This window comes from Eretmochelys imbricata, chromosome 6 (assembly GCF_965152235.1).
Source record: "Eretmochelys imbricata isolate rEreImb1 chromosome 6, rEreImb1.hap1, whole genome shotgun sequence".
NCBI lineage: Eukaryota > Metazoa > Chordata > Testudines > Cheloniidae > Eretmochelys > Eretmochelys imbricata.
In genome coordinates, this window is record NC_135577.1 from 118,489,545 (window position 1) to 118,503,333 (window position 13,789).

General features: G+C 44.8%; 1 protein-coding gene across 1 annotated transcript; it reads left to right on the plus strand.

Annotated features, from left to right (window-relative positions):
- Positions 1-9,298: 9,298 nt before the first annotated feature.
- On the plus strand, positions 9,299-13,272 carry GPHB5 (glycoprotein hormone subunit beta 5). The gene is made up of 2 exons (XM_077820576.1): positions 9,299-9,502; positions 13,084-13,272. Exons 1-2 carry the CDS (start codon positions 9,299-9,301, stop codon positions 13,270-13,272), a joined length of 393 nt encoding a protein of 130 aa, XP_077676702.1.
- The last annotated feature ends 517 nt before the right edge of the window (positions 13,273-13,789 follow it).

Genomic DNA, 13,789 nt, shown 5'->3' on the forward strand with positions numbered 1-13,789 from the left:
AGGGAGCCGGGGAGCTCTGGCCTACCAAAGCCCCAGACTGTGGGCCTGGTAAGGCCTATTAGATACTGGGGTTGCAGGGGGCAACCCATGGGTAGCCAGAGGCAGCAGGTCCAAACCCAACCTTGCCTGTGATGAGTGGCTCATACTGCAGACTCCCCAGGGCGCGGGGGCTAGCTGGTGACTGGCAGGAGCCTATGACTGAGGCGAGGTAGGGATAGTGGGTGGGGGTTCCCCTAGGAGTACCCAGTTAAAGGGCACCGGGGTCCTGGGAGGGACACGGGAGCCAGCAGCAAGGTGAGACACTAGCCTGAAGAGGGTGCCCCAGAGGCTGGAACGCTAATTTTCTGAGATGACCAGCAGGAGGCGCCGCCGGTGAGTCTGTGCCCGGTTACAGTTGGCTCATCTGCCATACCAGAAATAACCAATGACAATAACCAAGATGCCTTCAGCCTGATACTTGATTCCTTTGGTCCGGCTGTGCAAAATTGCGAGGAAAAGCCCCACTTTCCTTGGATGGATGGGGGGTAGAATGCTGGTAAAGAGCCTAGTGGCACTTCTTGTAGTGAAGCTCACATCTGCACCTGACTTGGCTGGCATGTGACCAGGGGTGCTGGGGATGACACAGCACCCTCTGGCTTAAAGTGACTTCCATCATAGACAGGATTTACAGTTTTGGTCAATGGCTTTCAGCACCCCCACTATAAAAATGGTTCCAAATCCACTGCATGTGGCTTTGTGTCTGCACATCTGTGTATATAGCTCTCTCTAAACAAGTGTGTGATTATCTAATGTGTCACTCTGTGTCTACAGATCCTCTCTCCACAGGCCAAAATCACCAAAGATGGCTGCCAAAGTTCAACACTTCACATGGGCAAAATGGATCACGTGAACTGCAAAGGCTTTAGAATCGTGTAAATTTTTATTTGAAAACAATATTTGGGAGGCTCAAAACCCAAGAAAAGTAATGGGTGAAAACTGGGAAGTCACTTCAGCTCTCAATTTCCCTGTCTGTAAAATGGGGATAATAACACTGACCTTTTTGGTAAAGTGCTTTGAGATCTACTAATGTAAGGTGCTACATACATGGTTGGAAAACTGGTCCCAGAAAGTAATCATCAGTGGTTCATAGCTGAGCTGGAAGGGCATAATGTGTGGGGTCCCACAGGGATCAGTTCTGGGTCTGGTTCTGGTTCTGTTCAATATCTTCATCAATGATTTAGATAATGGCATAGATAGCATGTGTATAAAGTTTGTGGATGATACTAGGAGGAGTTACAAGTGCTTTGGAGGATAAGATTAAAATTCAAAATGATCTGGACAAACTGTCTGAAGTAAATAGGATGAAATTCAATGAGGACAAATGCAAAGTACTCCGTTTAGGAAGGAACAAAATCAGTTACACACATAGAAAATGGGAAATGACTGCTTAGGTAGGAGTGCTACAGAAAGGGATCTGGGGTCATAGTGGGTCACAAGCTAAATATGAGTCAACAGTGTAACACTGCTGCTTTTTTTTGTGTGTGTGTGTGTGTGTGCAACAATCATTATTCTGGGATGTATTAGCAGGAGTGTTGTAAGCAAGACACAAGACGTAATTCTCCTCTCTATTCCACATTGATTTGGCCTCAGCTGGAATATTGTGTCCAGTTCTGGGTGCCATATTTCAGGAAAGATGTCGACAAATTGGAGGAAGTCCAGGGAAGAGCAAAAAAAAAAAAAATCTATGAGGGAAGATTGAAAAAATTGGGTTTGTTCAGTCTGGAGAAGAGAAGACCAAGATGGGACATAACAGTTTTCAAGTATGTAAAAGGCTGTTACAAGGAGGAGGGAGAAAAACTGTTCTTGTTAACCACTGAGGACAGGACAAAAAGCAATGGGTTTAAATTGCTGTAAGGGAGGTTTAGGCTGGACATTAAGAAATACTTCCTAACTGTCTAACCTGCTCTTAAAAATCTCCAATGATGGAGATTCCACAACCTCCCTAGTCAATTTATTCCAGTGCTTAACCAACCTAACAATCACCTGTCAGGAATGGCCTAGATGATACTTAGTCTTGCCTTGAGTGCAGGGGACCTCTCAAGGTCCCGTCCAGTTCTATGATTCTATAAGAGCTAGGTGGCGGTGATATTTTATATATTAGCCCACCTGGGTGTGTCACTCTAACCTCATTCCCTGTTCTGTCTTCAGAGAAGTCTTTCATATAACTTACCTCACGCAAATGCATGGAAATACGCTTTGCATGATCCCCTACAAGGTCAAACTGTGCTCTCATGGACTGACAAGGGGAGCAAGTTCTAGCATCAAGGACATTCTCTACCAAGGACACCCTGTCTCCACTTCCACCCAGAGCAAAAATGGGTGGCTCTCAGCCTCATTCAGTCTGGCTGATGATGGCCAGGGAGAGAAAGGGATATCTCTTAAGTCTGTGAGCCTCTCTGATGCATTCAGAATGATGGGGTTCTCTCTTCCCAGCTGTTTTAGGTACTTTCTGCAGGAAAAGCCGAGTGTATGCTTTTTTTCCTCTGTTTGTTTGAAAGAAGAAAATGTGTTTTGTGGCTCATTAAGCACCTTGTCATTTCTGTGCGGGCAGGCATCTGTCTGCCATGCCCTCCAGGAGTATGTGGTTCAAAAAGGGGACAGTCAGGTAAAAGTCAAATATATTCTTATTTAGCAGCTAAAGTATACATCCTCTTTCATTTGAAATAAATCTGAGAAAGTTGGCAAAAGGGTAAGCCCCCTAATTTTCGACTGTCTGGGGAAAGCTTTTCTCTCTTTCTTAGACCCACCCACTTACCAAAAAGTCAAACAGGTGGTTAATTTTTTCTATTCAGTTTAATAATAATAATAAAGTTACCATGGCAACTGCTACATTGCAGGACAGTGATGTTACCCATCAGACATGACGCAGCTCCTTAAACACCAGCATGTGTCCCAGGAATAGCTGGGGCTTTTGAGATGCAGGGAGGGGTGGAGGGAATAGGTTTGCAATAAAATGGAATTTGTTTCCAGCTTGTGACTGCTAATTTTATTTTATTGTTTTAATTGATGCAAATGATGACCAGGGACCCCATTCTTGACAGCTGAAAGATCCAGCCCTTCTTTTTCTCAACCCTGGAGCAAGGGGAACCTATCAAAGGTGTTGGGTCTAAAATCTGACCCGCTTGGGTTTTTTTGTTTTTTTTTCTGAACCTGGGCTAACGATGGTTTAAAAAAATTTTTTTTCATGTAAACTTTTTTTCTTGTAATGAAAGATAACTTTCTGAACATAATGAATAGTTTTGTGGAACCTTTTTGTTTTGGTCAAAAATTTTCAATGAAAAATGGAACATTTTTGCGAAAATTGTTGTTCCAAAAAACAGACTGTTTCTGTTTTTGGTTTTTAGTTGAAAAAAGGGTGGATGGAGGGGAAGCAGAAAATTTTAAAAAGTATGTGTGGGGCTTGCTTTTTAAATTTTCTCTGAAAAATAATTGCCATTTTTGGATCAACTCTAAGCTGAGCCTTTGCTTAGGAGGTGCCTAGTGCTCCCATTGACGTCACTGGGACCTAAAAGTCTTCATCAAGGCTCAGGATTGGGCCCTCAGGGAAGACCCTCAGCAGAAGGAGGGAATAGGTCAGATTTTGGGTATACCAAACTTATCAGCTCCTATTGATTTCATTTGGAGATGTGGTTGCTCAGCACTTCTGATTATCAAGTGCATATAGAGCTTCCACTAACCAAATGTTTACATATTATTTCTAATAAAATAAAAGGCAGCACAGCCAAGCACTCATGAGCAGAAACAATTACATTAAAAGGGTTCCTCTACAGCAGCATTTCCCCCTCAAAGACATTAAACCAGAACAAGCTGAACTGAGCATTTTGAAAACTTCTGACTTTGGGTTACGGCTTGGTAGGTACCAATAAATGGGTGATGAAGCTAAGGGCGGGACATAACCATACACTGATATTTTAATTAAAAATCCTCCAGTTTCTTCTAGCTTCTCTTTATGACAGGCTTGTCAATAACTCCTTAGAGGAAAGATGGTCTTGTGGTTAAAGCCCCGGACTGGGCTTCAGCAAATTATTGGCTCTACCTGCCTCTCTTTGACTTTGGGCAAGTCCCCTTCATCTCTTTGTGCCTCTGTTCCCCATGGGCCTGTCTCATACTCGTTGTCTGTCTTAGCTAGTTGGACTGTAAGTTGATGGGGCAGGGACTGTTCACTTCCTACACATAGAGCACCTAGCATGATGGAGTCTCAGTCTGGAGTGAAGCCTTTATGCTCTACCATAGCTCATAAGAATAGCCATACTGGGTCAACCAAAGGTCCAGTATCCTGTCTTCCAACAAAAACAACGAGGAGTCCTTGTGGCACCTTAGAGACTAACAAATTTATTTGGGCATAAGTTTTTACCGTTACACAAAGGCAGGGGTGAAGTCAAGCAATGACTGACTATTACAGTTTCCAGGCTGTGGCCAATGTGAATCAGGAATTGGCAGTAATCAAAGCGAGTCAGAGCTTACAAGACCTGAGCACCAGCACTCTCTTCTAGCACAAGCTGAGGGCCAACACTTCTCTGCTGTTTCATGTACCATGTGCTGGGTAATAACACGGAAGGACTCTCTGTTTCTACAACAAAACTGGTCTTCATTGAGTGAACTATTCGCAGAGATGCTGCAACTGCAGCTTGCATCCCAGCCGTGTCCATGTGGCATAGCTTCCTGGGGCCTCCACCAAATTCTTCCGTCCTGCAACCTGTGCTCCTTCCTGTCATGATGAGACATGGATCCTGATGGGGATCTCTGGGTACTACCTTATTAACTATTTAAATATCCAATATAGCTGCAGGTTAAAGGGATAAACTCTGGGGAGAAAGGAGTGGGTGTGATTCAATTAAATTAAGAGGGTGTCCTGGCTCAGTTGGCTGAAGCATCTGCCTAGGAAACGGGACCTCTTGGTTTATATCGCAGCGGTGCTTGGTGCAGATTTTGTTCAATCTGTTTAGCTTCACAAAGAAGATTAAGGGCTGACTTGAGTACAATCTATAAGTACCTAAATGGGGGATAAAAATTGGATAATGGGCTCTAGCAGACAAAAGTACAACTCAATGCAATGTCTGGAAGCTGAAGCTAGCCAAATTCAGACTGGAAATAGGACATACATTTTTAACATACATTTAAGTGAGGGTAATTAACCACAGGAGCAATTTACAGGGGTCATGGTGGATTCTCCTTCACTGGGGATTTTTAAATCAAGATTGGATGTTTTTTTTAAAAAGATATGGTCTAGTACAAAAGGAATTATTATGGGCAAGTTCTCTGGCCTGTGTTATACAGGAGATCACAGTGGATGAACACAGTGGTCCCGTCTGGCCTTGGAAGCTAAGAATCTATTCTGCATAATTCAGTCTTGCTGTAGCAAACACCACCATGCAGTGACCATCAGCTTAGACCTGTACTCCTGCATTGCATCTTTCAGGGCCAAATCTTGCAGTTCTTGATCGGACAAAACTCTCATTGACTCTAATGGGAGTCTTGCCTCAGAATGGCCAATAAGATTGGGTGCCCCCCATCTAATTTAAATAACGGCAGCCAAAGTCAGTGCATGAGAGGTGTACCTCAAGTCAGTGGCAGTGAATATAAACTGGTGTAATTTGCAGGCCGAGAGGATGGCAGGACAGCACTGTGGTAGGAAAAGCAACCAACAGAAGGATGTAAAAAGGTAAAGTAGGGAGACCTTGCTGCCTGAATATTCGCAGCAGCATTAGAATATATATAGACACAGGTCCTGGTCCGCTACTGATCCGTGTCATGGACTCCTGTGCCTAGCACAGTCAATGTGCTCCATATGGGCACATGATTCTGCTCTTGTGGATGCAATTGCAGTATTGGAGCCTGTATGATTGCTGTAGGAAAAGTGCAGCTAGGATCCTGAAATTTGGATAGTACATTAAGAGTATTGTTAACCTGTGTAACATACCTGCACATTGATGGAGCTCTCAGTTGCCTTCTTTGGTGCTGAATGCTAAATGATTAATGAATAATGCATTTATTGGCTGATTTCTAGACTCTGTCTCTGGAGGCATGTATACCCCTTATCAAGAGAGCACGCAAGGCAAACAGACAGATCACCACCATAGTGCTTGGGAAAAGAGATGGGCTTTGAAATGTCCTGGAGGCCAGCAGAATTTGGCTTTGTCAAACTAGTGATGGCTGGGGGTAACTCAACTCAGCCTTCTTGTCCAAAGCTTTTTTTGTCTCAAGAGTGGGGTCCCGCTCCTGGTACCAACTGACACTTTCAGATTAACAGTGAGCAATTTGGTGGGCTTGTTCTAATAACCAGCACTTGTATAGTGCTTCTCTGAGATGCACAGATCTCCGAGCACTTAGCAAAGGTGAATGTTAGAGATGGAGAAACTGAGATTGCAGGGAAGTGAGATGACTTCCCCAGGGTCACACATGAGCTTGTGACTGAGCTGGGAATGGAACCTTCAAATCCTGACAGCATTACAATGATTTGCATCTGGACCCCTTTTCCTAGTTCCATGTTGCCTGTTGTTTCCGCCCGAGGACCTGATGAAACTTTTATATGCAGGACAAGGGAAATTAAAGAATTTCCTAGTGTGAGCCTGGGCACAAGGATGTATTTGCATAAGTGGTCAGGATACTTTTGCTTTCCGTGAACATTTTTGAAAACAAAAAAATATCACTCCCTGATGGTCACAGAAAGTGACTAGAATGGGTCTTGTGCACAGTGTGAATTCTGGGTTTTGTGTGCATGACTGTTTGTGAATACTTCCTTTGTGGTGTTTGCCCATCTCTTGCTGACTGTGGGATAATGATTACCTGAGTCTCTGACTACAATCCTAATTGCAAGGGGTTGAGATTTCACTGGGGCAAAGAAGATCCATCTTGCCCCAGTGCATGCTCATTATTCCACTAGAATTATGTCACTCACTAAGATACCCCTTTTGTTTCAGTGGGTGATGTTATGAAACAATACCCTTTAAGTTAATCAGTATTGGAAAGCTGAGGCTTGCTTTACAGTCACTGTCTTTGATGTCTTCGGTAGTTCATGTAAGGATCTGCCTCTATTTTGCTTTGATTGACAAGCCCTTTTCTATAAATTTGAGCAATTAAGCAGCCCAGTAGCAGCTGCTAAGGAGATCTGCTAAGAGCAACCTGACACAGACTGCTGTGCAGGTCTCCTGCCATTCACTTTGACATTCTGAAACACGATCTGCAATTTAAAACTGCATAGGCAGATTTGTATCGGACAAGTTAGGTAAGTGTACTTCTGTGTTTGCTGTATGTCAGTGCTCCAGCTCAGGATTAAACCTGGTCTTGCTAAAGCGACAGAGAATAAATGTTCAATTTGTACTGAATTCTATCATCAAATATTACTATTTAAACAAGGAATTTTAGGATTTCTCTACACGAGTAATGCAAGATTAGCTCATACATACATGTATTTAATTCAGTATGTGCATATAATGCGTGTATGTATGTGTTTTTATATGTCTTTTCAAAGTTTAACCTCAGTGCATTAAGTTTTCCACACTAAAAGCTTCATATTTGTAGGTGTATATACACACACTGACTGTATATAGTATACACACACATGAATATGAAGTTTTCAGTGTGGAAAACTTCATATTCGTATGTGTGTATACTATGTATAGTCAGGTTTCAGAGTAACAGCCGTGTTAGTCTGTATTCGCAAAAAGAAAAGGAGGACTTGGGGCACCTTAGCGACTAACCAATTTATTTGAGCATGCTCAAATAAATTGGTTAGTCTCTAAGGTGCCACAAGTCCTCCTTTTCTTTTTGTGTATAGTCAGTGTGTGTATACACACATACAAATATGAAGTTGTCAGTGTGGAAAACTTAATGCACTGAGGTTAAACTTTGGAAGGACATACCAAACTGAGCAGTTAGGTCAATGGGACTTTAGATAGTCAAGCTTCTACTTTATCTGCCAGATCCTCCACTGGTGTAAACTGATGTCGCTCCATTGACTTCAATTGACACTGAGTTGTACCAGCTGAGGATTTGTCTCAGTGGATGCAATGCTGTTTTCTGTACAGTTTGCTCTGCCCCCAAGGTGAAATTTCAGTACCTGGGGTTTTTACCTGGAAAACTTTATATGAAATAAAAGCTTGAGAGGTACAGAAGGAGTATATTGGTGTAGGGCTTGATTCACTCATTTGGTGCAGTTTCCATCTCCCTTCTCTGGGAGGGCAAGCCGCATTGGGAAGGGGGTGGGGGGATCCTTTCCCAATGGGTTTTGCTGGGGGGAAGCAGGTTTCATAGAAATTTGGTTAGTGGAAGTTGCCTACAAGATGTGCTGAATCAAGGCATTTCTCAGATACCTTGGCCTTGCCCTTTCTTGTCTAGCAACCATCACTTTCTGGATTGCTTTGGCAGGTTAGCTGCCCTGACCGGCTCTGTCTCCTGGCAAACTGTGTGGATGGCAGGTGGCACGTGCTGCTGCAGCCCCCAGGGAGTGAATTAATTACATTCTGGAGAACAAATATGTGTGCCAAATATTCAGGGTATTCTTCGCAGTGGTAGTGCCCTCCTTCACACCAGGAGCAGGGTTTACAATCCAAAGACAAATGAAACATAGGAATGTGGGGTGGGGAGAGAAGACAACTGTTATAGACAAAGGTGTGTGTACAATTGCCCCCTGGCTAATTATAAATATTTAGAGTAAGTCCCATCTGTCCCTGATGCCATTATGAATTGGCTGTTATTTTTTAACAAGCATTGCAGCAGAGGTGAGGCTCAAGGAGGGGATCCTGGCTGTTCGGCTCAGTCTGCTTCCTTGTTCCTGGCAGGGCTGTTCAGTGAGCCTGTGACACCGGGTTCCCTCCCTCCTCCCTGCCTCTCTCTCTCCACTCCCCCCATTCCCAGTGAAGCTGGAGCACTGCCTCGTCTGCTGCTCTGCAAAATTCGCTATGCTCAGGGGTGGGGAAACCAGTGGCTCACCTGGCTTGACAAACCCTACAGCTAAAGCTTATGAGTTTAATCACAGAACTTATAGCAAACCCAGCTACTGTCCTGCATTACCTAGCAGCACTGCCTGAGTTGTACAGAGGGAGGAATAAGGGGATGTGCCCTCTTCTCACTCCTCCTCACTACTGGATGCATAAAGGCAAAGGGTGACTAAGAGGGGATGGTGCCATCTCCTCCCCTTCACGCCCTGCTCTCAGCACCGCAGATACATACACATGCCCCGGACTAAGTGTGCTAGATCCTTGGGGCTGAGCATGTCTCACAGCCTACTGTGTGTCTCCTTTCCGCCTTGGGGTGCAGCATGAAGCTCCGTCACGTGGTCCTGGGCTCCCTACCTCTCCTGATACTGGCTGGCTGTGTCAGCGCACTCAAAGCCTCCAGCATCAACCTGCGCACATTCATTGGCTGCGCTGTGCGTGAGTTCACCTTTCTGGCTAGGAAACCTGGCTGCAAGGGGATGCGCATCACCACGGACGCCTGCTGGGGGCGCTGCGAGACTTGGGAGGTGAGCAATACCTTGGGGGGTGGAGGTGGCCTAAGGAGCTAGCTTTAAACCAGTGGTTCCCAACCTATTTACCATTGTGGGCCGCATGTGCAGCTCTCTGTGTGTTATGTGGGTTGCATCCATACAATATATATACTACCTGTGTGGCCCTGGGGATGTCACATGGGCCACAGCTCTGCGCTGATTGGGCCACAAGCGGGCCGCAAGTTGAGAACCACTGCTCTAAACAGCACCAGCTTTGGGGTCACTTTCTTTTTTTCAAATGGAGCTCAGCAAGTGGTGCAGGAAGCAGCTTATAATTATTCCCCTAGCACCAGGGAGGATGGTCTTGTGGTGAAGTCCCTGCACTAGGACTGAGGAGATCCGCATTCGACTCCGGCTCTGCCACGGACTTCCTGTGTGGCCGTGGGCTAGCTGCTTAATCTAGCTCTGCCTTGGTTCCCTGACTATAAAACGAGGATATTTCCTTTTTCTCCGCAGATAAATCACACTTAGATTGTCTGTTCTTTGGGGCAGGGACTATCTTTACTATGTGTTTGTACAGCACCTACCATGATGGGACCCTGGTCTCAACTGGGGCTCTGATGCACTATTATAATGCAAACAAATAACCACAATGACAAGACTGTGCTTGGAAGTCAACAAGCCAGCATGAAGGCAAGGCCCCTGGTCTGGTGAATGACAGTCAAAATACATGTGCCAGTGACTGACAAATTTGCCTTGAGTTATTCATTTGAACCATTGTTCAAGAGAAACACCTGCATCAAGTGGTAATATTTATAAAGTGCTTACGTAATACTCTCATTATGCAATTTGAAAGCCTCTTACGGCTTAAACACTTAGGGAAAAGAGCCCTGTATGACTATACCGAAAGAAAATTCCTTTGAGATTAAAATGGGGCCCTTGATTCATGGGTAATATATTTTGTTCCAAACAGCAAATCCCAAAGAGAATGTCTTTCTAATTTGGTCCCATTTAAATTGAAGCCCAGGATGAAAATGAGGTAGTTTTGTTCTGGATGGAGGTGTGGGGGTGAGTGGGTGAGAGAGCAAGTCTACACACATTAGAGATCAAACTCATGACTCATTTTAGCTTGCTGTAATGTAAACATTTAATGGGCTGGATCTGTATGTCTTTATTCAGGGGAAATCTCATTAATGTCCGTGGAGTTTTGCTGAGTAAAGCCGAGGGACTCATTCTGCTGATAACCGACGGGGAGTTGTTTTTGAGTTTTGGTTCAGACTTTCCGACTCCTTCTTTTATTATCTGGGGGCGAGGAGGCTGGGCCTCTGTTTGCTATCCTTCCCCTGTGGAATAAACTGGGGAGGTGGAGGGGTTTCCACCTCTATAACCTAAGGAGCCTTTGAGAGACACATGCATCTTGCTCCACCAGCTCCCACTGCTCTTTGGAGAGCACAGATGTTGAAGAGGCCTTTATTCGACTGGAGCAGAGTTAAGCTAAATTCATTAAGTTTTTGGCCGTTCTGTTCCTAAAGAGTTCCAGGATGTATTATATGGAGGACTTAATAATGTGAGGGACTTCTGAAGCACATGGTGTCTGTTATCAGTCTGGGACTCTCTCCCATAAGGAGCACGGCAAACCCTTTCCACATCACAGAGGGGAAACCAAACACAAACTAAACTATCCCTATGCTAGGTTTCAGAGTAACAGCCGTGTTAGTCTGTATTCGCAAAAAGAAAAGGAGTACTTGTGGCACCTTAGAGACTAACCAATTTATTTGAGCATGAGCTTTCGTGAGCTACAGCTCACTTCATCAGATGCATACCGTGGAAACTGCAGCAGACTTTATATATACACAGAGAATATGAAACAATACCTCCTCCCACCCCACTGTCCTGCTGGTAATAGCTTATCTAAAGTAATCTTCAGCTTAGGCCATTTCCAGCACAAATCCAGGTTTTCTCACCCTCCACCCCCCACACAAATTCACTCTCCTGCTGGTGATAGCCCATCCAAAGTGACAACTCTTTACATAATGTGCATGATAATCAAGTTAGGCCATTTCCTGCACAAATCCAGGTTCTCTCACTCCCTCACCCCCCTCCAAAAACCCACCCCCATACACAAACAAACTCACTCTCCTGCTGGTAATAGCTCATCCAAACTGACCACTCTCCAAGTTTAAATCCAAGTTAAACCAGAACATCTGGGGGGTGGGGGGTGGTAGGAAAAAACAAGAGGAAATAGGCTACCTTGCATAATGACTTAGCCACTCCCAGTCTCTATTTAAGCCTAAATTAATAGTATCCAATTTGCAAATGAATTCCAATTCAGCAGTTTCTCGCTGGAGTCTGGATTTGAAGTTTTTTTGTTTTAAGATAGCGACCTTCATGTCTGTGATTGCGTGACCAGAGAGATTGAAGTGTTCTCCGACTGGTTTATGAATGTTATAATTCTTGACATCTGATTTGTGTCCATTTATTCTTTTACGTAGAGACTGTCCAGTTTGACCAATGTACATGGCAGAGGGGCATTGCTGGCACATGATGGCAATGTACTCGGTTGTGCTGCTTCCCCCTGCAGGTTGGAGCGGGCAGGAGAATCCAGAGGAGTCCAGTTGGCTCCTTCGTATCCCTCTGCTCTCCATCCTGTCCCACCCACTCTTTCAACCTTCTCATGAGGAGAAAAGAGGGATCATGCTGCAGAGGCATAACTTCCCCTCCCCATCTGCGGGCACAGGCTGCCCTCCCCTTGCAAGCTGCAGCTGAGCCGAGGGCAGGGAGCTCTAGTCAGACCATGGCAGCCCATCCCAGCACTACAACTGATCAGAAAATGGGGAGCTTTTTTTTTTTTTTTTTTTGACAGTTTAGACTTTTCAGTGAAAGTCAAAACCACAATTATTTTGGCCAAAAACTGAAAAATAAATCTCATGGGTGTTATACTACAGGTGTCTCGAGCTTTGTTCTCCCTTGTGGGCTGGGACAGACTACACCTCCCATGATGCACTTTGGTTCCCCCTCTTGCTGAGCCTCAGTAATGCATCATGGGAGTCCCATTGCCACAGTGCTTCAGGGACTAGATCGGCTGGCTGGGGAGCCTGGCCCCTAGAGGAGACTGCAGCGTCCAAACTACAACTCCTCCCACGCAGCGTTGTGGTGGCATTTATGAATATTTTTTGTTTTTAGGTGTTTGGGTTTTTTGATGAAAAGTCAAAATTTTCCACAGAAAGCACTGTCACTTTTTGTGCAATGTTTCGTTTAGTTGAAACCCCAATTTTCTGTAAAAATACATAAATAAATAAATCCATTTTGAGAGAAAAGGTTTTGACCAGCCCTAGCCAGCACCTTCCATTTCAAAAGAATTCTCAGGGAAATGGTCATAAAACCGAAAGGGAAATAGTGTAGTGGGACCAAAACAGCACTCAGCCTAAGAATTATTTCTAGCCAGTCTTTATGGGCCAGGGCCTGCAAGCCAATTGTCCCTACTTTTGTGATTAATCCCAGGGAGGTAACTGGGACTGTGGGGGTTGCAGGATCTAGCCCCAGTGCTATTCGTGCCTGCTCAAAGCTGTCCTGAGTTCCTCTTGCCTTTGATGTCAGCATTTCCCCCCACCTAACAGAAGCCTGTGCTGGATCCCCCATACATCGACGCGCACCATCGAGTCTGCACCTACAACGAGACTAAGCTGGTTACGGTGAAGCTGCCGAATTGTGCTGCTGCTGTGGATCCTTCCTACACGTACCCTATGGCCATACGGTGTGACTGCGGGGTCTGTTCCACGGCAACTACTGAATGTGAGACTATCTGAGGCCCCCCGACCCCCTGCTGGACAGCTGCTCTCGGCATCTTGGGCCAAACTCTGTCCTGATGTCTGCCCAGTGTAGCTGCAGGATTGTGGGTGGTGTAAGTCAGCACGGAATTTAACCCTATGGCTGTAATACTTCTAATCACTGACCCTTCTGTACAGTAGAGTCATAAGCTTCTCCTAGCTGCCAGTTGTTTAAAGATCTATTTGTTACAGTAAAGTAATAAGGAGCCTCACAGCCACATATCAGATGAAAAGTACTGATACAACTTGCTCTAGCCACAGGCAGTTCACAGTGTGAACTTGCCTTCTGCATAAAGGGCACATTTAATTAGAAGTCATAGACACATTGAAATTGACAAGAAGAGCATTAAGGGCTTAGTAACAATGAATTTGTACATTTCAGGTTTATTTCTCCCAACCCTGAGCCCTGAATGCACTCAGCAGAATCCCCTCAACTCCCATTAGGCTAGTTTCTCTTCTAATTTACCTGGGTGTAAACCAGGAATAACTACATCAA